Here is a 26357-nt window from a genome sequence, read left to right as displayed (position 1 = left end):
CCAAATCGCAACTACCCCGCGGGTGATAAAAGACTTAGTACGTTGCCAGTTTTGATAAATTTGTTATTGAGATTAAGACATACTGTAAAACAATTCGCTAAACATTCCATGAGCTCGAGCATTATTCTAAAGTCACTCTAATTAAGCAAAAGGATTAAAAAATTAAATTAATCTTACCTGACATCGTGAATTCAATGCTGTCGTAATGATGGGTTTGACGACCAGTCCTTTACTTTGAGATTTTTTCTTCAGTGAGCAAGGTTCGCACATATCCAAGTATATTTTAATCACCTCTCTGGTAATGTTGCAAAATTTCTTTTTAAGCTCTACTTCCATGGCTTTCTCTTTCTTATGACCGACACGTAAGTGAGCTGAATGAATTGTGTCATACATTTGATCAATGCGACAAAAATATTTTATATCTGTCATTTCACCAGTTGTTTTTTCAATTAACATTTCTTTGTCACCAATGTTTATGACATCGAAGCGGTTGATTCGGCGATTATCTTTCGATGATAATGACTGTCCATTTCTCCTCTTATCTTTCGCCTCCTTAACTTCACCAATGATTTCTTCATATCTTTGTTCTTCAATTAAGAAATTGCGACTTGTAAGGCCATCCTTCTTTGACATCAGCTCCTCCGGTTTAGTGTTGAATGAATCCTTCATTTCACATAACATCACAAAACAATATCTCACAAGAGGTAATCACTGAACATATATTATCTTGAACACATGCGTATCAACTACAGGTCAGCAGAAACTAAAACATAATGCAGATCCGTCCATCCTAATCGCAAATAGTGCAAATGGTGGGGGTGAAATGTCTGAACGTGAATTCGGCGTTTGCGCAAACTAGAAATACCCACAACCCGACGTGGGCAATCCCTCTTGCTCACATCGCGTTGTGGGTATTTTTCAGAGAAGAACGTTTTGACTTCGGCATTTGAGTAAATCAATTTACCCACATCGCGGTCTGGGCATTTCACTTCGGCCAATGTCCGAATAAAATGCTCACTCCGCGACGTGGGTATTTCGCACTTTCCACATCGCGGAGTGGGTAGAAATTTCGGACATTGTCCGAATTCGGAGATTGAGTGTAACAGATATATTTTAATCAAATTTAGAAGTTCTGTTTATTTCTTACTAAGCTATCAACATATCAATAAAAATTACACCTTTAAAACCTTCTTTGTAGCAGCAAACTCATTAACAATCAATGTCATTTATATAAGAAATGAATATGACAATTTTAATGGAATACTCTTATTTTAGTAAAAGTCCAGCCAGGTAAATGGAAATTCGCTTAGTCTGCAGGTTTCCTGCGGCTGGGGTATTTTTTTCATCAGATTGAGTGGTTTTGAACTGAACCCGGGTCGACTTTCAATGAATTCTCCTTATAAAAAACCTGACCTTAAAACAGGACTGGGTTCAAAGAATTTGTATTAATCTAATATCCTCTAAGGTCAACTTTACTGTTGAAAAGGTCACAAATAAAATTGTATGTTACATTCAGTAAAAAAAAAAAAATTACTGATGAATTACTACAGTACAGGCTGGGATACTTAAAGCTGGTTTAGATTAGATTCAAATCCATACGGTGCCCACCAATCTGTGTGTGTCAAAAGGTGATGGATAACTGTAAAAATAATTAAAGTACAGATTTTTATTTTTTTGTAAAAAAAATAAAACAATTTTCCGCCGTAAACCAGATCAGAGTAACCATAAATAAACCGCTGACCTTTTTCAGAATACCCTCCAAAGAGTAGGCGATGAGTTTATTCACTAATACAGGTGTTATGTTGGATACCTTCTGATGTATAAAAACAAAAGCGTAATGTTTTGTCGAGAAAAGGAGTAAACATTATTTGCTTGCTATAATGGACAATTATAGCCTAATGGACAAGTTATTTATAAATAAAAAACTTACCTGCCACTTCATCCTCCCGCCATAATAGGCAGATTTGGTGTCTACCATGCTAATAATCTCTTTACTTTGACACTCAACACAAACGTCATAACGGCACCAATTTTCCGTTTGAGTAAATTTTTCGTCTTGAGTTATGAAAGTGAAATATGTTTTCCCACCATTTTTCTGAACATAAGTATACATCCTTTTTGTTTTCTCAGACAGATTGTATTCATTGAACGTTTCGGGTGACGAGCAGTCAATAGAGGTTATCGAAACAACGTGCGTTCCATCCACTTTTTGTACACGTGTAGTAAATTTACCATCAGCAATCTTAAAGCAAGTCATCAAGAACGTGCTTTCATTCTCCTTACTATAATTTATTAGTGAGTTGTGTTTTCTTACACCATCTCTGACTTGGTCATCCAAATGTATGTTTTTTTCTGTAAACAATACAAATATTTAATAGCAGGATTTGGATATGCATGAGTGTATGTACATATTCGAACAAGGAGTTTTTTTTTATTTTAAGTACCATATAATCTATACTATTATATAAAAATTTAATGGTGTCTGTCTGTATGTTTATTGCTAATAGGCGCATAAACTACTGAATCGACTGGGCTCAAATTTTACAAAAATATAGTTACCATACCAAGGATGGTCATAGGACTATCCACACTTCGGTACTGACCGTGGGCTTTGCCCCTTTAGTTTTAAAAGTTCTGAGGTGAGGATTTCAAAAGTAAATATTGATTGGTCTCCATGGCTGCTATGAGAACATTCAATGTTTAAATTTGTATTTCAATGTAAACAAGAACTGCCAAATTGCTTATTTCACAATTTCAGGCAGCTGATCCGAAAAAATAAATCTCATGTACTAAAAAAACCTTTGCAAAACTTACGACAGCTAGCCTGGCCATACTACTTGACCGAATTACGCGCGGTTGGTACTAAATGCAAGATATTTTCCTGTAGATGTGCAGAATCCCTTTATAAATTAAAATAGGCTCAACAATAAGCACGAAAAATGAATTTGAAATTTAAAAAAAATAGCATGGGTCTTATGGGTTGTTATGCTGGTGACAAAATAACTAAACAGAAAATTTAAACAAATTTCAATCACATGTTTTATTTAGAGTGTGGGGGGAAAATGGAGAAGTCTATCGATCGTCTGTACATTACATATTTTTTTGCGAGTTTTCAACCACTAGACAGATGATTTCTAATTTACTATATTAACTATTTTACGGAGTCGTTCAAAGAAGGAATTTTCTGTGGCAGTTAGATTAATGTATTCGCCTGCAATACTTAAATGATATGGGAAGGGAGGGAAACAGGTCCACGACGCTGGAAGTGGTAGAGGAAGTCGTAAAGGCAAGCAGTGCGGTGTGTGGGAACCGTTTGTGGCAGTTGGATTATCGTATCTGCAATACTTAAATCACAGACAATATAATACAGTACTTTAATGCAGACGGTCAGCTGGATCTGCGCTAGGCGCTGTTTCATGATGCGGCTGTATTGCCGCGCCACTGTAGCGGAAGACGCGAAGCGTTTCCTCCTCGAGTGGCGCCGTGGGATTCTATTTAAATTTGAATGAACGCGCTTTTAATGAGATATTTCTCGAAAACTATTTAAGATATCTTTATGAAACTTGGTATACAGTTTTAATAAGTCATAATGTATTTAAGGAAAAATAATCATTAAAAAATATGATCCTGTTTCAAAATTGCTGTGTTTTAGCAAATTTCCCATACATAGAATAAGCTATTACCGTAGTAAAACCTGGACCTGGGACGGTAGTGGCGAACTACCGGTTTAACGACACTTTGAGCGTTTTTTTACGGTGAGTGCCAACATCTATATGGCGTTAAAAAAGTCTCACAGGAATCCGCCCCACTGGGTCTCAAAGTTTCAATGTAATCCTGATGGAAGCAGTATTTGACACATAAACAAAGACATAGGCCTATGATCAGCTGTTGACTTTTAAATGCAGTAGATAAAGAAATAGCTGTTAGGATTATTCCACAGATATTAGAACAGAAACGGTATGGATTAAAAATATAATCAAATGACGACACTAGCTTGAGGTCAGTGACGTAGGAAGTGGCGAAGGAAGTAGTAAAGGTGAGCAGTCTGGAGTGTGGAAACTGTTTATGACGATTAGTTTTAGGTATCTGCATTCCTAAAATTCTTTGGGAAGGGAGGAAAACGGGTCCGCGACGTAAGAAGTGGTGAAGGAAGTAGTCAAGGCAAGCTGTCCGGAGTGTGGGAACTGTTTATGACTATTAGATTAAGGTATCTGCAATCCTAAAATGCTATTGGAAGGGAAGGAAACAGGTACGCGACGTAGAAAGTGGTGAAGGAAGTAGTCAAGGCGAGCTGTCCGGAGTGTGGAAACTCTTTATGACGATTAGATTAAGGTATCTGCATTCCTAAAATTCTATGGGGAGGGAGGAAAACAGGTCGGTGACGTAGGAAGTGGTGAAGGAAGTAGTCAAGGCGAGCTGTCCGGAGTGTGGGAACTGTTTATGACTATTAGATTAAGGTATCTGCAATCCTAAAATGCTATTGGAAGGGAAGCAAACAGGTACGACGGAGGAAGTGGTGAAGGAAGTAGTAAAGGCGAGCTGTTCGGGGTATGGGATATGTTTATGGCCATAAGATTAAGGTATTTGCAATCCTAAAATTTTGTTGGAAGGGAGGAAAACAGGTCCGCGACGTAGGAAGTAGTGAAGAAAGTAGTCAAAGCGACCTGTCCGGAGTGTGGAAACTGTTTATGACGATTAGATTAAGGTATCTACAATCCAAAAATGCTATTGGAAAGGGAGGGAAACAGGTCGGTGACGTAGGAAGTGGTGAAGGAAGTAGTCAAAGCGACCTGTCCGGAGTGTGGAAACTGTTTATGACCAATAGATTAGGGTATTTGCAATCCAATAATGCTATGGAAATGGAGGGAAACAGGTCAGTGACGTAGGAAGTGGAGAAGGAATTAGTAAAGGCGAGTTGTTCGGAGTGTGGGAACAGTTTATGACGATTAGATTAAGGTATCTGCAATCCTAAAATGCCAATGAAAGGGAGGGAAACAGGTCCGTGACGTTGGAAGTGGTGAAGGAAGTAGTAAAGGCGAGCTGTAAGGAGTGTGGTTTTCGTTTATGACCAGTAGATTAAGGTATTTGCAATCCAATAATGCTAAAGGAAGGGAGGGAAACAGGTCTGAGACGTAGGAAGTAGTAAAGGAAGTAGTCAAGGCGAGCTGTCTGGAGTCTGGGAACTGTTTATGACGATTAGATTAAGGTATCTACAATCTTAAAATTCTATGGGAAGAGAGGGAAGCAGGTCCGCGACGTAAGAAGAGGTGAAGGAAGTAATAAGGTGAGCAGTGTGGAGTGCGGGAACTGGAAACCGTTTGTGGCAGTTCGATTAATGTATCTGCAATGCTGAAATGCTATGAGATGGGATGGCAGCATGACCACGACATAGAAAATGGCGAAAGAAGTAGTAAAGGCTAGCAGTGAGGAGTGTGGGCAATGTTTTTGGCAATTAGATTTACGTATCTAAAATACTAAAATGCTATGGAAAGTGATGAAAGCGGGTCCACGATGTAGGAAGTGGCTTAGAAAGTTGTAAAGTATGAGTATAGTGTGACAACCGTCTGTGGCAGTTAGAATAATGTATCTTCAATCCTAAAATGCTATGAGAAGGGAAGGAAACAGGCCCCACGACGTAGGAAGTGGTTAAGGAAGTAGTAAAGGCTGGCAGTGCAGAGTGGGGGAACCGTTTGGGCATCTAGATAAAAATGTATATAATTTTTAAATTCTATGAGAAGGGAAGGAAACAGGTCTATGACGTAGGAAATGGTGAAGGAAGTATTAAGGCTTAATTTGTAATATAACCCAGTTTCAAGAACATTTTTAATAAATTACATTTTTGTTTTTATGTTGCGTTGAAGTTCTTGTGGCGAAATGCACATCAGGAATTTAATAACATCAAGAACTTCAAGGCAACATAAAACAAAAAGCTAATTTAGTAAGGCTTGCAGTGCAGAGTGTGGGAACTGTCTTTGGCAATTACATTAATGTATCTGCAATCCTAAAACGCTATGGGAAGAGAGGGAAACAGGTCCACGACGTAGGGGGTTTTGAAGGAATTTGTAAAGGTGAGCAGTGTTGGGTGTGGGAATGGATTAATGTATCTGCAATGCTAAAATGCTATGGGAAGAGACTGTAGACTGTAGGTTAAAATGATTACGAAGCACGAATCGATACATATTTCGATACATGCAATCACTTTCAATAGATATTTACAACTGATTTGACAACAGCTGATTTTTACTCCATAGAGGCTAAAAACGATTTTTCCTCACTAAAGAGTAAAAATGATACTTTAGAGCCGCAATGCAAAAAAATTAAAAAATTTAAAATTAAAATTTTAAAGCTTAAAAATTATTTAAAAACGACTGTTTTTACTGCAGTATGACAAAAACAATATAATATGAACCCTTGATGACTCCGCTCAATTTTGTGGATGCCTCGGCGAACGCCACCTAGTTAAGGCTACATCTTTTAATAGGACACGCATATTCGTTACGGAAAACTCTGACCAGGGCTATCTTCCTGAAGGTAACTTTAAGGCTAAAATCGTAGTATTCATGGAAGTGCTTTTGTGATAAAAATATTGTTTTTTTAGTGTTTATTTTTAAAAGTGTGTTTTCTTCAAGCAGCATTTTTATGACTCTCAAAATATGCTACATAGGCCTATTGGTTTGATATGGTAAAACGTTTTGTTAAATGTGTTTTAAAAATCTTTAAAAAATAACTACCCTACAACCTTGCTCGCTGCCTATAACATACTTGAACTTGAACACTTATTAATTAACTAAATATAATCAAGGCCACACTAAAAAAAACTATTTTTTTAGTGTGGCCTTGATATAATACACATACAGCTAGGAAATGGATGGACTGCTTCCCTTCCAAGGCTTCATTATTACTGTATTTAATTTTCGACGTCAATATATAATACGATGAATTTGTTTTCTAAATTCAAATGTTATTTTGCGGGGCATTGAGCCGCACAGGTTCGCTAGTATCTATCTATATATTAATAGGCAAGCATGTTTCTTTAAAACCTTTTTTCTCAGCTCGTGTGCATCGTAGGGAAAATCTACGCATACCGTTAGAAAGCTATTTTCCTGTAGGTGTGCAGAATCCCTTTATAAATTTAAATAGGCTCAAAGATAAGCGCAAAAAATGAGTTTAAAAATTTGAAAAAATTTACATGGATCTTATGCGTTGCCATGCTGGTGACGAAATAACAACGAAATATAAACAGAAAATCAAAACAAATGGAAGAAACTCCAATCACATGTTTTATTTACAGTGTGGGGTGAAACATTAACATAAGTGAGTGTAGGAACATATAGGTATAAGTGAGTACATTACATATTTTTGGTCGAGTTTCGACCACTGGACATTACTCGTACTTATTTAATACGCAAGCAGGTTTTTTGTGACAATTACTCCTCCGAAACTACTGAACCGATTGACATGTTTTTGGTGTCATTGGAAAGAGCGTAACGTGAAGTTGTGCAGGAAACTTTCTTTTTAGGGAAATAATTAGAGAGTGAGGCCCTAGGGCCCTTTAAAGTTTCATATTTCTCCATAAGATTAACAAGGGAAACAAATATTGTTATGAAACTCCAGCTGTTGTCAGAAATTAAAAGTGAGAAGAAGAACATATGTTAATTGTAAAATTGTGACAGAGAGCTTAAATGCAGAAAATAAGTAGTTAATGGTTATTTGGTGCTATTAAAATAAAGACTGAAATTTGTAAACGTACTGGCGACAATGGGTGATACTATCATAGACTAACCAACACAAGTAGACTTCTCGTCCCATTGTAAATTTTGAAGCACGTTTTTCGTGTCTAGTTCATGTAAGTGGCACAAAGGCGCTAGTGTCGATGAAACTTTGTTTCCGTTATTTTAGGGTTAATTTCTTGATTTGTGCTTTACTGTTTGGTTATATAACTAGGGGACAAGTTATTGTTCTGTAGTCGGCAATCTTAATTCTTAAGACTGGGACGGGTGGCGTCGTCCTGTAATCCAGCTACTAGGAGGTCACGAATTGTGGATATTTATAGGGATGCACTGTGGATGCGATGCTCACTGGTGTGGATTAACGTCCGCACTAGTGAGTACTACGACTATCCGCAGTACTATCCTGATAATTAGACCAATTCGTAAATTACAAGGAAAAATGTGGTTCGGATTCCACTATAAACTGTAGGTCCCTTAGTTGCCATTAGCTGTATGGGCTATTAATTAACAGCTGTGTCTAAGGAACATGTCGGCCTTAGTCACTAACAAGACTACAAGATCGCGCCACTCATCCTACACTCATCCTTCACTCATATTTGGGTTAAAATACGCACATAGTGGCGTCCCCATCTTAAATAATTGATATAATTGATTGATTTTATGATTAGATCGAATTATTTGGTTAAACGAGGTTTTAAATGGCTGTAATAACGGGAAACAAATTGTAAACAAAACACGACCTCTACATAAACCGTACATGAAAAGTGTTCGACAAGTTGAAGAATATCCTGTCATTAGAGAAGACATTAGTCCCAAACGACATATCAAAGCCGATCATTGTTGAATGTGATGCTTGTGAACAAGGGGTTGGTGTAGTACTGTTACATTTGATGCCGGATGGAACGGAAAGGCCAGTCATGTACGCCTCGAGAACACGTACGGAAAAAAGGTATGCTACAGTTGACAAGGAAGCGATGGCGTTAGTTTTTGCAGTGAAGAAGTATAGACAATACCTCAGTGGGAGCCTTTCATGGTGTGGACTGACCACAAGCCACTTGAAAGAATATTCGAAATGCATCGAGGTCTTACCAAAGTAGTAAACAACCGTTTGGTTCGTTGGGCTTTGTATTTAATGGAGTATGATTTTGAGATCCAGTACATCAAAGGACAGGATAATTGTTTGGCTGATTTTTTGTCTCGGTTTTCACTCAAGACACAATAAGTATTGGATCAAGATGAGAAAGAGATTCGAGCATTGGTTCAAGAGAAAGTTATCCAAATCATGAACTTGTACTGGAGTATAAGAAATACCCAAATATGAAGAAACTTATAGACTACCTGGAACATGGTTGGCCAAAAGATACAGGAAATTTACCACCATCCATGAAACCATATTGGAATAAGAGAGAAGAGCTGACATTAGAAAACGGTATAATCATGCGATTAGGAAGAGTTGTGGTGCCACAGATTTTGAGAGAAAATGTATTGAAAGAACTCCACAAAGGACGTCCTGGAATAGAGGCTATGAGGTCCCTATCAAGGTATTATGTCTGGTGGCATAATCTGAATAAGGATGTTGAGTTGTATGTCCGTATATGCCACCCTTGCCAGAGTAACCGCTCATTTGACACAGAAGTACCTCTATATCCTTGGGAGCGAATTCATCTCGACTTCGCAGGCCCATTCGACAACCGATTCTGGTTAGTAGGAATCGATGCTTACTCAAAATGGGTCGAGATTGAAGTAATGGACCGTACAACAACTGCTGCTCTTGTAAATAGATTAAGGACTTGGTTTTCGAGGTACGGCGTTCCTAAAAAAATTGTATCCGATAATGGCACCCCCTTTACGTCCAAAAAGTTTAAGACTTTTTGTAAGAACAATAACATATGTCATGTCACATCGGTACCGTATCATCCAAAAAACAATGGTTCAGTAGAGAGGATTATCAGAACGTTCAAGAGTAGATACAGTGCTTGCAAACAAGAAGGTCTCAGTTCATCACTTGCACTTTTACAAGTGTTGCTTGCTTATCGGAACACCCCACAATGCCACAAAAGACCACAGGACAACCACCATCAGTCCTTTTCTATGGTAGAAGAATACCAACAGCTTTGGATATGTGGAGTAGTAATAGCAGAGAGAGAATAGAGAATCAAGTGTGGCGACAGAAGTACTATCACGACTTAAAATCCAAACAAAAGGAGTTTTCTATCAAACAAGAAGTGTGGGTTCAAAATGAAACGAAGAAGGGCTGGAGACCAGTAATTGTACAAGAAAGGACGAGAGGGCTATCATACACAGTTTTAGTTGGGGGAGAAATAAAGAGAAAACACGCTGACCAGCTGAGAGCAAGAGAAGGTGCAACTGATCCATTCCAATGGAAAATGCAAATGGAACCTGAAAGTGAGTTTCGGAAACTCAGCCTAAATTGGGTGGGGAGAAATGTAGGATTATTGTTATCAGCTGAGTTATAAAGTTATGAATCATCTGCTATTTGGTTTGTTTACATTATTGGTTGGTTTTTGTAAATAAATAGTTTTGATCGAGTTTACTTAAAATGAGTTTTAATAATTAATCTATATAAATAAAATTACAGTTTTGTCTGTACATTGCTTAGAATCATGCAGTTTTTGGTTACTTTTACGTTTCATAGCCTAAGAAAGCCGAAACGAGTCTTATCTCAATTTCTGTCTGTATGTCTGTTTGTCTGTTTGTTTGTCCATTCTGTGACTCCGTCTGTAACGCCAAAATGTCATTTTACGCGGCCTACTCCTAGAAAACTAGAGTAACGATCAAGGTTCTAATCGTTTTTCTGTATTTACTGGATTGGCGAGAGTGTCTTTGGCTATAAAAACATGGCCTCGCTTCTTTGAAAACAAAATAACGAACCACCAAAAACACAATTTTGTTCGATTTTTGTCAAATTTTCTCCCAATGTTTACTATTACATTTTATGAAATAACGATCAGCTGTTTGGATTAGTTCTCACTTCTAGCTGTCACTGATATGTTTACATTAAAAGTTGTTTACAAATACCGCAACCATTTCCGATCAAGTTTAGTCAGCACATCCAAACCAAGTGAGATTAAAAACGTTGTGCCTTACTTAACCGGTTTAATTAATCGCAAGTGCAACGATTGTTCTTGAGTTTTGATAACCGGGGAAAATACCGTGAATCAGTGTTGTATTAGTGCAAGGAAACTTATTTTTTTTTAATCATCGGCACCAATACCGTAGCTTACAAAGGTTTCCACTCATTGACGGCGCTTCAAGGACAGTTGTGTAAAGTGCAAAGTAAAAAATTACAACTGCAGTGGGTGATCGTGGATGTTGCTGCGATCTTGGAAGATCTTTCTGATTTCGCTGTGATCGTACCGTAACGGAGGTTTAACTTAACAGATGTAGGCTAAACTCGCTTTTCCAATGTGTCACTTTTGGTTTCTACTTACTTACATTTCGACAACGATATCGGTACGTTTCCTACTTAGGAAATAAAACTACAAAAGTACAAAACCCCAGATTTGTGCGTTTTTTGTCACATTTCCTCCGAATGTATGCTAAATATATGTACCTACCGATTATCGTTTAGAGATTACGTAGTCTTTTAAATGAGAAACCTTTGTTTGGATAAAGGTGGTTTCTTCAAACTGCCATTAATATGTTAACATTAAAAGCTGCTTACAAATAATGCTATAAATGGGAAATAACTTTGATTTTCGAAAACTAAAAAAAAAAAATTAAAACCAAAGGAGATTAATAACTTCGGTACTGCACCACATCAAGTGAAAGTTTTTTTAGCAAACCATAGTAAGTTTTTAAAGCTTTACGTTGTTAATGTTACATGTTACATGTTTTGTGGCCTGTGTATTTATTTATTTATATATTTGCCAACAGATTAATTAGCACCTATAATACAGTTTGATTAGAAGGACAGTTTGAATTAGTCGTAAATACTACAGTTCTTTTCTCAAATGTAAAAGTTGGTTTTTGGTACTGCTACTTTTCCTTAGAACCGGTGGTAGCAGTAAGAATAATTTTTACATAAAAACACATCACTATTTTCATTTTCACTATTTATTTATAAACACTGCCCCTTATTGCTTATTAAATTTAATTGATGTATTACTGTATAATTTTTAGCGTTTTCTGTCTGGACTCAATTCTGTATTTGTGTGTGTATGTCTGTTGGTAACGCAATTAAGTCCTTATTTTTCGTGGAAAAGACAAGAGCACCATTGTTAATAACAATTTCGACCCGAATAAAGTGGGCAGTAGTGAGGTTGAGGTAGTGTTTTAACTACTTTTAACCAGTGTGAAAAGTAACTTTAAATTACAGGCCTACCTTAGGGCTATGCCTCATAGACCTATACTGTAAAGCAATTATTTTCATCGTTTGATATAAAATATGGACTAACACGATCGGGTGACATTTAATTGCAAAGCATTCGTTATGGCTTTGAAACTGTCAGATATTGTATTTGAGAAGGTTTATATGTATTCCTAAACAGTTATAGTTTTGCCATCATATCTGGAAAAATGCACACTAAATATGCAAACCAACTCCTGTTCTGAATATAAGGTTTTAACTTACTACTAGATTCCCGTACGTAGAACGGGCAAACAGCTAGTTATTCTATAAATAGCATACGACGAAAATAATTTCAGCAAAACTTATAAGTCATACTCACCTTGGAATTCTTTACAAAATGCGGTGGGTAGCTGAAAAAATAAAAAAATAGAGTTTTTACAAGTCATAAGTAGATTCTGTTACTATCGTTAACCGTTGAAGCCGGACTCTCCAAAGTCCATTCACAAATGTCGGTGGTTTCAGGGGAAGGTTTCCTGGAAAAACCCACTACTTTTTAGCTTAATCTCTCGTATCATCTGATCAGCTGTCGGTTGTAGTTTCAACGTTGGAGTGGAGGGGATGGAATCGCTGCCCCTCAAACCGTCTACATTTTTTGAATGGAGTACTAAGAGCTTGCTTCGTCAAGTCAATATATAAGCAATACATAAGCAAAGGAGTGTGGTATAAATGACGTAAGTCATGTTAATGGTAAAAACTAGGTGATACTTCAGCCAGGAACATCACCAAATAAAATAAACTATTGATGATTGACTAATGGCCAACTTAGCCCAGTTACGAAATGCCTAATCTTTTACCCACTCTTATAGACTTATAAATTATTTTGCACACACAGGAAATATTTTACATCACTATACATCCATTCTGCTCACAACTATTTATATAGCCTATGAAATCGCTATTCTAACTATTCCAGTTTGATTTCTCGGCTGTACATCGAAAAACAAGTACAGAAAACACCCATGAAAACAGATTATAAGAGCACATGAAATCTGCTTCGACTGTTAAATAATTTTTCCAATAGAACAATGTACGGAATGTTATGAGCTTTGATACATAACTATGTAATTTACTGTTTAAACGTAAATTACAAGTTTGAAGCATGGATTTTTTACAGCTAGAAAAAAAACTACCTTGACATTATTTAGTAGCTATTGATATCTGTCGGTTATCATACATAGTATTCATTCCATTTTCAAGAGTGAAATTTAGAACTTTGTTTTTCAGAGGAGATATTTTAATATGTAAATAAAACTCCTATACAAATTAAGTATATTTTAACATTTTATTTCTAATCTTTTCAATTATAACAGTACAGATAAATGGAAATCGGAATTAGTCTGAGCCATAGTATTCCCATATGGTATTTTTTTTACCATATGAGAAACATAAATATAAATCTCAACTATACATCCAGGGTGCCCCAAGAAGAGGTTTAAACTTGGATTTTAAATTACCTGCCCAATTTAGCACAATATTTTGAAAGGGTGGTGTGGTGAAAATTTTTTTAAATTTGTTTCCCAATTACTACTTTCTTCAGCTATTACCTGATATGTTTACTGTTATGTAGTTTTAAAACCCTTTTATGGAAACTCAATTTCTAGGAATAACTTTTGATGTTACACAAAAAGTGATGTATACAAAACCGTGAAATCGTCTGATTTCTTCGGTAACATTACCAAAAGTAATATTCCTCAATCAAACAGCCGTTCAGCATACGTGACGATAATAAGTGACAAATAAGTGATAAAGCTGTAACCCACTAAACGAACCAGGTAACAAGTTAATGTAATTAGTACTAGCAGCCAGCGTCACTCACTTCGTGACTTAAAAATCCGTGATATATTTGAATTAATTTGCTATTTTTTATTGCTCTGAGTTAAGTTCAATATCATATATTTTTACGTGATAGACTAATGATTGACTTATCCCTGACTTGTAATTTTTCAAAGCAAACCCTTAAAACTTTGTAATTAGTTTTTTTCAAATACTAATGAAACATATTACGAAAATACAGAATCTAACTTAAGTCATTTTCTTCTTTACGTTTTATACAAATGACATTAGAATATTTTACTTGAATTCACCAAAACATCACCAACTGTAACGATAGTCCCATTTTCGTATGGATGTAAACAAAATTGTATTATGGCTATCTGTTTTGATATAACCAAATTTAAACTTGAAAAAGTTCAGATGATTGACAACAGAATCCAGCAAAAATTCTGAAATTTTAAAAGCCTATAGGACGAAAAGCTTTCACGAGATATCATCCAAACCCGCAAAAGGCACATCTAGAGGATAAGAACTTAAAATTGATACCCATTATGCCTATAAAAATAAATATTCAGGGGTCGATTTGCTGAATACAAAAATCCAACAAATTCTTTCAATAATATAGATAATTAACTTGCAATATGCGACTATTTTGCTTCTGAATATGTTAGGAAACTATTTTTTGCTAAGAACATGTTTTTATTCTTGTTTTAAATCTTTCAGCGCATAAATTGTCAATTCATATTAAATCCACAATTTAAACGTCTTTGTGGGACACCCTGATACTTATTTGGAATCTTCGCCACCACTTGATTCGAGTAATATTTCGTACCATTTTCCATTGATCGCTTTTACTGTAGGAATTTCCCCAATCGTAATATTTCCAGTTTTTCACCTCACAATTTTCACAAGATATCAAAGAGTAGAATGTAGCAGGACATGTGATTCTGACCGTAAAAATAATCAATTTAACGTCGTGTTCATTGTGTTCTTTCACGTTAAAATCACGAAGTGTGCTTAGAGAATCGCATCGACGAACATTCTGTATGATGCCTAAGGAGGACGTGTCTTCTTTAAGAACTTGCAAATAAAACTGACGCTCCGTTTGATCTTTTTCATTAGGTCTCATAATGGACTTTTCGTAGCATTTTAGTGTAAGCTTTTTAGTGAGGCCACTGTTTGGATCAGGCGTAAATTCATATTCTGCAACCAATTCATGTTCTGGTAGGAGAGTTCCAATATCTCGTTCATTTGTATAATCTGCAAATAAACAAACATTGATTACCTAAATTTCCAAATTATTACTAGAAATTCAATTGAGACTTATTATTAGATATTGCTGTTAGATAGTTTATTTATGAACCTGGTGTATTCTCACAAAAATGCATATTATTTGGTCAATGAAAACATAGCTTTTCTTAAGTCTATGATAATGCACAATAAGCTTCGGTTGACGTGCTTGGACCATGAGTCCTCCCCTCACAAACAATCAAGTCTATAATAAAAACACACAAAAACATGTATTTGTACCGAAGATGGAGTTATACGAAAGCAATCATTATAATTATTGTAGTGAATGCAGAGAAGTTATAAAGTTAAAGGTTTTGAGGTAGCCTATGTTTTCAGGAGTATAAGAGTGATTTGCACCCTAATGTTTACTGTAGACGCAAAAAATGCTTGTTTTTCAAACTATACTGAGTTTTACAATTTTAAAACAAAACCAAAACCTATCAAGGCAAGGGGCAATATTGTGGAAAGATACAGTAATGCTTTTGACTGTTTAAACTTACTTAACGTGTAATTACATAATCATTTTTATGCCTTGGTGTATTAGCGAATTTCCCTATAGGGAAGTAGCTATTTTTTATATTGTTCGCTTTTTTAATTATAAAAGCTATTGTCCTAATAAAAATTGGGGTGTACCGGTACATTAATTTTTTTCCATACCCTACAGTCTACAGTTTTAAATGCTCATTTATATATTGTACTCATGTCGTGTTTTGATCTGATGTTCTACGAAACTAGATTTCATAGTTGTTCTATTTACTAATTTTAAAGCGTACACTCATACTTGGGATATAATACACAGTGGTAAATATAACTAAGCGACTATACAGAAACATTTTAGCATTCATTACCGAGGAACAAACACGATTAACTTTCAGCACCTTATTCAAAATTAAATACAGTAAGAAATTAAATAGAACTAACAATTTTAAACAGACTTTTAAAACAGAGGTAAGAATCTTATACTAAATATTATACAACAATGATAATAATAATAATGAATGTAGTTATTTAAATAGCAGTGAAATGAAATTCGATTTATTTTCCTTTAGGCATTGTACAAATGCAATGTGCATCGTCAATTTATACAAACACTATACACGACTTAACCTAAGGAAAAAACATGCAAACACAGCACGCAAAATAGGCTTATGCCATAGACAAAAAGAATTCTTTTTGTCTATGCTTATACTCACATTTTGCTAGAATGTTAGGTAGCTCGAGAATACTGACTCTTAGAAAAATATATACAATTTGCATCTTAAAATTATTAATTTTTTATTAAATTTTGTATACGTTAATTTAATTTAAATTTTATTTATTAAAATAATTATTAGTATAATATGCATTTAAATAGTGATCATTGATGTGCCGTGATCTGGCAATGGTTCTAGTCATTTCCTACTTAAATTGGTAAAACCTTTAAATCTTGATATTGAACATTGTGATGCGTTGATATGGTTTTAAAAGAAGTAATATTCCTATATATTTAGGATTATTAGAGTTAAACTTAAATGTAATTCATTTGTAGTTCATTCACTTACGAATTGTAGGACATGTATCATCGCCATCGCGAATCTGAAAAGGTAAAAAGAAACAAACATAAGCTTGAAGAATAAATGAATATTGCTACTCAGTATTCAGTAATATTAATACAATATTCGGTCAAAAGCATGAGAAATGGCAAAGCCCCTGGTTTAGACAATATTGCGGCCGAGATCCTAAAATCTGGCGATGTCGCCACGGACCTACTTCATCCACTACCTTGGCAAGAGGGGAGAACACCAAAGGAATGGAAGAAGGACATAGTTGTTAAAATACCAAAGAAAGGGGATGTAACAATCTGTAACAATCGGAGAGGTGTTACCCTTTTGTCTGTCCTAAGCAAAATGCTGGTCAGAATAATCCTAAACCGGATAAAAGGATCCATTGAACTGAAACTAAGGAAATAAAAGGTAGGTTTTCAGGAAGCAAGAAGTTGTGTGGATTTTATTAGTACTCTCTGAGTCCTACTAGAACAGAGCAAAGAATTTCAAAGTACTCTCTGCCTGGCATTTGTCGATTTCGAGAAGGCCTTTGACGCATTGAAACACCAGGTGCTGTGGCATGTTCTACAAGAATATGGCCCCCTTAAATCATAAATATTATCAAAGCCATGTTCAATGGTTTCCAGTGTCAGGTTTCGCAGCAGGGAAAGTTGACTGCAGCAATCCTAGTTAAAATAAGTGTTCGCCAGGGCTGCATCTTATCACCAATACTGTTCCTTTTGGCACTCGACTCAGTTATGAGGAAAGTAACAAATAATAGAAGGCGGGAAGTGCTGCAGTGGGGACTGAGGGAGTGGCTGGAGGACCTTGACTTTGCTGACGAGTTTTGCTTGATTGCTCAGAGGTACACCGATATACAGGCGAAACTAAGTTCTCTACAAAGAGCACTTACTAAACCTAATGTTATCAATGTAATGATTTGAAACTGTTTTTCTTTGTCTCCACTAATTTCAGAGAACGACTGGGCGTAGAAACTCGGTAGAGGTGTCTTAAGAAAGGTCTTGGTGTGTAGATAAGCCCTCAAAAGAGAAAGAGGTCAATTACTTTTGGGCTCTGCCCCAGTGGCCTTTAAAATTCCATTCCTATGTTGTTATTCTATGGACGATAAGAAACAGAGGTTTTGTCACAGCTTTAAGAGAACGGCTGCGCGTAGGAATTTGGTAGGGGTGTCTAAAGAAAGGTCTTTGTCTGTAGATGAGCCATCAAAAGAGAAACGAGGTAACATCTTGTACGAGGTACCGAGGTAACGAGGTCCCTTGGGGCTATGGCCTAGAGGCCTTTAAAGGTCCTTCCCCAGATGGATAAGCTTACAAAATGTTTTTATGACACAGCTGTTAATAATGGTTGTTCGTATTGTAAAGGTCACGACGTGATATAAACATTTTTTAAATCTGTAAAAGTGAAATGGTGACATTATTTTGTGACTAATATGATCAGGTACATACCTTTACGTCAACAGTTCCATTTTGTAGTGAATAACTCACAACATGTTTCGCCTATTCAGGCATCGTCAGGTGATATCCTAGCAAGAATGCTTTGTCTTCATCCATGATGGAGTCGTCAAGAAACATTTAAATAAATACACAAACACGCACGAAAACATTTAACAAATAGAGTAGGCCTACTATTACCGGTCGCGGTACGGAGGCAGATCTCTGCCTCCGTACCGCGACCGACAAAGGTGTGCTATTCCCGTAATTTGCTGTTGAAGTCACAGTCACCAAGATTGCAAACACCATTTCACCATTTAGAACAAAAATATATAAACAATAACAATCAAATCAAAAACAAATATATATATATTTAAATATGGCAATACTGTACAATCAGGTGATTTTTCGTTTGCAATCTGGGTGACGTCAGAATATGACGGGAATAGCACACCTATGTATTTTCCTTCCACCATGACTTGAACCTCATTGGTCCGTTACCTGTGTTATGATAAAACTATGATGTTATGAGAAACTTTTAAATTCTAACAACTGAACTGAAACGGCTATTTTAATAAACGGTCGTAGGTAAATGTATTAAAATGTGAATCCAAATATATAAAGTTTTAAAACTGTTTCGAGTAAACATTTGTTTGATCATTCACACAACAAATTCAGCAGTATCTGATGGTTCAAAAATAGTGTTTCCTCCCATGCAACACCTAAAAGGTTTAAATTCTTGTATTTTGAAATGTTTATAATTCTTATGGGTCATGTAAGGGATGTCCTTACCCTCAATGTATAATGGTTCTCACTGTTATAATTTATTTCTGAATGTTGTAGAGCAATGAAACATCACAAAGTAATTGTTGGAGTCTCTATAGATTGACAAACCTAATATTATTTAGCATTTTCGAGCAATATTGCTGCTTTTAAATACATCGGAATACATTCAGTGATTATACATAGTTCCTTAGTGAATTTTCTCAAACCTGCCTAATGACCTTGGACCAAGGTCCCTTTCATATACCAACTCCCTGATTCCTGGTCCTGCTTTAATGACGCAAGTCCAAAGTACAGTAAAGAAAATGTTTTGGTGAAAAAGTATTATGGATTTGGTGTTAGTGCCTTAATGAAGTTCAAACTGCTTGAGCAGCTGATCAACTGATATGAATGTGGATAGGCCTACTGTTAAATAACATTTTTTTATGTATGAAATGGTCTTCGTTCATTCTCATACGTGACTTCGGAGCGTACTCCTAGTAGTAGGCCTACTCTATTTGTTAAATGTTTTCGTGCGTGTTTGTGTATTTATTTAAATGTTTCTTGACGACTCCATCATGGATGAAGACAAAGCATTCTTGCTAGGATATCACCTGACGATGCCTGAATAGGCGAAACATGTTGTGAGTTATTCACTACAAAATGGAACTGTTGACGTAAAGGTATGTACCTGATCATATTAGTCTAATAAACAGTTCAGGGGCTAAATCATGAATTTTAATTATTTTGTGGTTTTAAAATTGATTTTCCCCTGCATGATACGTTTTTAATAAATTAAAACAGAAAAAATTAAGATACGATTTAAATTTGATTGTTAAAAAATCTATGCTTTAATGCATTTAGAAAATGTAATAGGCCTAAAATTATGAACATATGAATATTAAAGGAATAGATCATTATTCCTTATAGGGCTTGCGTATATTTATTATAGGGGTTTGGTACTCGCCTTTTTGGTCTAATTTCAATAATATGATTTATTATTACATAAAATAAACGCAAGAGCTTTCGTGAGATTATTAGCATACATGTTTTCTATAATCGGAATAATATAGTTTTTTCGGGAGAATATTGTGTCATAAAATAAAAACCATGCAAGTGTAAAGGAGTACGTTGAGGAAGTGAGCCATGTTCAAGTTCTATCGTTCAAGATCCATGGTTTTGGTAGAGGAGAGAAATTGTAATAGCAACTAAGTTTATTTTTATGATGTCAATTAGAAGTTTGTTTTTGTAGAGAAATCTGAGGTAGATGCTATGATCTTGACAGTTGATTTATAGTGACCTATTTCGACAATGGCTCACTGCTCTCGAATGTGATATTTGTAAAACACTGCACTTCAACTGTGAGGATATTTAGCACAAGAGTGATTGACCTTCCTTCCTGGTACAACCTTTTCAACAGAAGATGACTTGATACAAGGTTTAATCTCCTTGAAATCAGATCCCACCATTCTTTATACGGGAATTTACTACATAGGCCTACATAAGATTCGGAATACAGCTGCCTCCCGCTGATAAAAATTCTGTATTGCTTATGACCAAAAAGGGCGATTCACTGATACGGTCCAAATACCATCCAAATAAGATTTTAATAACTACACTATATCTAACGTAGTTTTATGAATTTGTGTGAAACCTCAAGATAACAATCGATTTCGACGGGTTTCATCTATTAATAGTAAAATATAAATGTGGCATTCTAAAGGAAGCATTTTAGTGACAGTCCAACCAGGAAAATAAAGGTCCGCCTAGTCTACAGTGTTGCTGTGTAGCTACTATACTTGGTTCTTAATATTATGTACATAATCAACAAATGTGTTATTATTATGTTATTATTAGTAATATGGCACGAATCTAAAAATTTCTTGAGACGGTTTAAGGATTAATTCAGAATGAGTTTTAAATAGCCTGAGCCTGGGTACTAACCCAGATCATCATAGTTGTGTGAAGTTTGCATAGCCACTGTTAACTTATCTTTCCTTTGGGATAGTGATGTATATTGCTAGTATGATTTATTGTGGCAAGATTATATGAAATTTATTGAACTCAAACAATTAATTTACAAATATAATATACAAGCAAAAGGGTTTGAATGCTCAATGTAAACTTATATTGACGAGATCAAATTGTACCCGTCACTTTAGGTGGAGTAACGTATAATCTTTTATTGTTTGTTTTTAAACCCATTATTGTACTATTGTAACTTACGTACCATGCTCCATAAATTATAATGAGGACTTTTTGACTTTTCCATGAACAAAATAACTTCAGTATCTGCAGTTGCACTTCCGTAGAACCAAGACTCTTGGCCAAGTTCTGGTGGGGTTGTGAAGTCCAGATCAAGAGACGCTCCGCTTCCATCACCTTTCTTTATCATAACATAACTCAAAACGATTTTAAATATATTTGAATCATCAAAACAGTTTAAGGCTTTTACTTTTGCCAAAATAAGTCCTTGCGTGGTTTTAATTACCCCGAAGAAAGTTGTAACTCCTCTTGATGATTTTGGATCACTAATTTTGTAGCATTCAAGGATGATGTATTGTATTACTGACGTTTTGGAATGTTTTTTAAAGTATCTTTTAACTTCAAATTTCTTTTCTTCAAAGCTTGAGTCGTCCTCAACTAATCTTTGATCTGAAAATTGGTTTTAGGTTGTTAATACAATAATTATAAATTAAATGTCATTTCAGAACACAATTGCAAATAATTTTAAAATGCCTTATTAATGATAACCTTATGAATGAAAGAGTTTATAGGAAAAAATTTTTCTCTTTGCCTAAAGTAAACAACAAAATTGTTGGAGGTGAATGTAAATAAATAATACCCCCGCCGCAGCAAACCTGCAGACTAAGCGAATTTCCATTTGCCTGATTGGATTTACACTAAAATGCCTCCTTAAAAATATCACATTTATTCCCTATTTAAATATCATTAGTTTAACGAGTACTTAGGTTTGCTGCAACAGGGAGGGTAAAAAGGTGTTTTTGTAAAATGTTAATAGCTTAGTATGAAATGAATGCATTATCCAAATTTTATTAAAATATGATCATAAACAAGCAAACTGCAACAGTTTACTTATTCTCCATAAGAATAACATGGGAATTTTAAATTTACAGTTTTTTGGAATTTTCTCAGTAATCATTAGGCGCATAATAACGCTTCAATATACTAAATTATTTGTTTTTTTAAGCTCTACAAAATGGTTTGGAAAGAAAATGCTAAATTTTAAGTTTTAAGGGGAAAAAATGGGAAAAACTAATTATTGCCCCATAAAACCCCCCATAAACCCCTGTTCCCATAGTCCGATCATGCTGGTTCGCGAACTTGTTCAAATAAACGTAGGTTTACACGTTTGTACCAAATTTCATCAAAATCGGATGATTTTTGCTCAAGTTATCGCGCAAACGGACACATATATAAATATATGTATATATAAATAGATATATAAATAGATATATAAATATATATATATATATATATATATACATATATATATATATATATATATGAATTTGAACGGATGGTGTTTTTGGTCTCTAGGGACCTCAAAACGAAAAAGTAAATCGGTCCCGGGTCCAGGTCTTACCATGAGTACTACGGTAATAGCTTATTAGTACAGGTATAATTTATTTTTGTAAAAAAATACAACCGACTTCAAACGCTCTAAAAAGAATGAAATAATTTCAATAAAGTAAACTTTTGTATTAGGCAAGCTCACGTATTTTAAGTCGGCGCGGCTCTATGGTGATTTTTGATACAAAATTGAAAGAGGGTGTCCATACTGCAGGTGACTATAACTAAAGGTGTTAATCTGCATGTCTTTTTCATAGTTATGCGTTAAGTGTTATTTTATTACCGTAACCAGAGATCGGCATTATAGTGGTATTAACGAGGATCTTTAAAAAGATTATAACGCATTTAAATGTTTCTAACTTGGAAAAGTAACGTTTTAATACTAAACTAGCTTTTTTTCCTATCATAATATCAAACTAAATTATTTTCCTATTCATATAGAACATTTGTGTGCGTTATTTTCATAATGCATTTATTCTGAAGTAAACAAAAAATACAAGAAAATATTTCCTTTAATATATAAACAAAACAGTTCAGTATGTGTTTTATATATTTATGTTATCCAGCTACAATTTATTGATTTTCAAAATACACACACAACATTTAATTTCCATCATATTTGCAGTTTGAGCCGCGCCGACTTGAAATACGTGAGCTTGCCTAATACAAAAGTTTACTTTATTTAAATTATTTCATTCTTTTTAGAGCGTTTGAAGTCGGTTGTATTGTTTTACAAAATAAATTATTTCATGATTTTTAGTGACTGTATAATTTTTTATGTATTAATTACTTGAGGTTTTTTGATAAGCAAAACTGTTTGAAACAATCAAAAGTTCCCCAGAACAATTATTATTTTAAAACTGCTTGAGTCACCTGTTCAGGTTACATAATCAATGGGTATGAAAATAAACATTTTTAGATATTCCTTAAGAAAGAAAGAGTTGTCCATTACATTAGGCCTAATGAAAAACTAATTGTCTTTTCTAGATACATTGAAATGTCAGACATCATCGTTTCTTGCAATCGGTGTACATTATAAAAAGAAATACAGTAACGTCTCAAGCCTTTTGGAACAATATGAAAGTTATTCCTCAGCCACCAGCACTAAAAAATCTTTCAAAAGTGGAAAATTGGTCGTTAACACGTATAGTACCTTTGGAAAATATTATATGAAAGATTGGTTCAGCTAAAAGTGGTGTAAGTCATGTAGGGGGTTTTGTTTGATCAAGATATAGCCTAGTAAAAATTGCAAATCATCTTCCTCTAGGACTTTCCGAAGCAGGCATGATAGTATTGATATGTTATAGTAACTGGGTAGAAAATATTAATAAACATTCCACATCTGCAAATGAAATATGTATATGAAAGATTGGTTCAGCTAAAAGTGGTGCAAGCCATGTAGGTGGTTTTGTTTGATCAAGATATAGCCTAGTCGAAATTGCAAATCATCTTCCTCTAGGACTTTCCGAAGCAGGCATAATAGTATTGATATGATATAGTAACTGGGTAGAGAATATCAATAAACATTCCACATCTGCAAATGCATGTTTAGTAATTAAAACATTTAACACTTTTAAGACAATTGACGATTATGCACTGTCACACTTCTTAGGTAGTGTAAGGAATAATTGCATTTAATTTATATTTAGACCTGTTTTACGAATGCTTTGGTTTTCACAATACACCTTTATTTGTCAATATCATACAGCTATTCACTGAAACATATATGTTTTTGTAAGTCAGAATATTCAATACTAATAAAAAATGAATTACTGTATACACAAATCAGGCCAAACGTTAAAATACATTTTTTATAGTAGCCAAAACAAAATGAATTTTTCTCAATGTAATTCATTTAGGCTCCATGGCAAGAAATAGTTTATTGATCAATATGAAGCAACTGTTTCATGAAGAATTGTCTGTAGCTTCATTTAAATGGTTTCAACTAACAGCTGTAGGAATGTTATTTATTGCATTCTCGGCACAAATGTAAACAATCTGCACAAATGTAAACAAAATAAATGTTGAATATTTAAGTTTTTCAGAATTTTTCACCGAAACAAATATTATACCTAAACATAATATATAAGGTACCAAATAGAAACTCTCCTGGTTATTTTGGTGGTGGGACCACACTGATCGGTAAAAGAATCACGGAGAAATTGGTGAACATACATAGAAAAAAAAAAACATCGCCACAAACAAATTGAGAACCTCCTCCTTTTGTTGGTAGTGGGGAAGTCGGTTAAAAATAGGGTTTTATAAACAACAAAATTTGTACATTCATGAAATTTCACCTGTGAGTTACTAATAATATGAGAAATGAGGATCCGATGAGTCCCCAAAATTTTGGGTGTCCTAAGGCCCTTTTTGGGGCCCTTTTTGTTCCGAAGGGCCCTTGTTTCTGAATAATTTTGTTTTTACGTTTAAGGTCGAGTGAAGTTTGGTTTTCGATGGTTTTAGTTATTTTAAATCGATTGGGACTAGTTTTAAGTGTATTAAACCACTCCATACAGGGTGTTTCGAAATATTATTACTTTTTACGATATTTAAACATTTATTCTACAAGGAGGCTAATAAAGTGTGTTTATAGTAAAATATTAATAGCCTAGTAAAAAAATAAAATAAATTTGACAAGTTTGATCAAAATATATCTATTAACAAACAAACAAAATCATTTTACACTATTCTACATAAGAATTACATGGGAATTTTAAATTTAGAATTTTAGAATTTTTAGCCGTAACTAATAACCATACAAAAACACGTTAATACTAAATTATTTATTTTTAAGCTATTTAAAATGTTCTAGAGAAAAATTGGGAAACTTTGTGTTTTGAGGGTAAAGTGAATAAGAAAACCCAATTTTTACCCCATAAACCTCGTTCCCATTGTTCAGGACAAAAATGCTTGTACCGACAATGCTGCTCTGATGTCTTAGTGCTGTCCTGGTCGTCATAACCACGAAAGATAACTGTACTTGTATTGATTGAAAATAAGTTTGAGGAACTTAAGATACAAGTTGCAAACGTCAGTATGTATGAAAGATGTTTTTGCACCACATTGTTCGTGCTTTAAGATTGGTGTTGCCTGTTCTGCAATATGCAAGGTTTTAGGTTTGTAAAGGGGAATCCTGCTTGAACACCAACTTGGACAAAATCAGTAAAGATGGACAAGTTGCTAAGAATAATAAAATTGTTAATGAGTCGTCTGAGAATAATTATTGTGATGATTAAATTGTAAAGAGAGATACTACATAAATTGTAGAAAAATAGCTTTAGTTTAAGTACTTCATTTTAACATGTAATGTGAGGTTTTACACAAATACAATTGTTTTAATTTTTAATAAATGTAAAAAAATAAATTAAATAACTACCTTAGAAAAATACATATCAATTTGAAATTGGTCTTAATAGATTTGCATAAAAAACACGTTGAAAGATTATTCACACCACCTTAAAAGTTGAAATTTTTGCTTAGTAACCTAGATGTTATTATGTTATAGTGTAAAACTTAATCCATCACCTTTTAGCGAACATCCCATTTAGGAGATAAGATATTACCGAAGGTCTTATGGTAAAACATAGACCCGAAACCGATTTACGTTTTCATTTCGATGCTCCCAGAAGCCTAAAGCACCATCCACTCAAAATATTATACATGTGTTTATATACAGGGTGTTTTTTTAAAAACTTGCATCTTTATTTATGTAAAAACCGCAATAGATAGAAATATGCAGTTTGCGGGAATCATCTATTGACGTAGGGGGACCAATTGTTTTGAATTCAACGTTACATTCACATTCCCCCCCTTTACCCCCTGCCCCCAACTTAATTTTTTTAAATAGCAAGGTACCCCTTGT

At 34.7% G+C, this 26357-nt stretch overlaps 1 protein-coding gene across 1 annotated transcript in view; it reads right to left on the bottom strand.

Moving 5' to 3' along the window:
* Positions 1–26357, bottom strand: part of LOC128999825 (uncharacterized) — a 176737-nt gene that overhangs the window by 9040 nt on the left and 141340 nt on the right. The window contains exons 35-39 of the mRNA XM_054426521.1: positions 21132–21556; positions 16707–16740; positions 14708–15135; positions 12422–12452; positions 1931–2352 (exon numbers count right to left, since the gene is read on the bottom strand). Of these exons, the coding sequence (XP_054282496.1) occupies positions 1931–2352; positions 12422–12452; positions 14708–15135; positions 16707–16740; positions 21132–21556 (1340 nt within the window). The remainder of the gene's footprint in view (positions 1–1930; positions 2353–12421; positions 12453–14707; positions 15136–16706; positions 16741–21131; positions 21557–26357) is intronic.

The sequence above is a fragment of the Macrosteles quadrilineatus genome, unplaced genomic scaffold, assembly GCF_028750875.1.
Source record: "Macrosteles quadrilineatus isolate MER2022 unplaced genomic scaffold, UCM_ALF_1.0 Scaffold_8__2_contigs__length_117827958, whole genome shotgun sequence".
Taxonomy (NCBI): Eukaryota; Metazoa; Arthropoda; class Insecta; order Hemiptera; family Cicadellidae; genus Macrosteles; species Macrosteles quadrilineatus.
The sequence above is the reverse complement of the archived record's forward strand: the minus strand, read 5'-3'. Positions and strand labels throughout refer to the sequence as shown.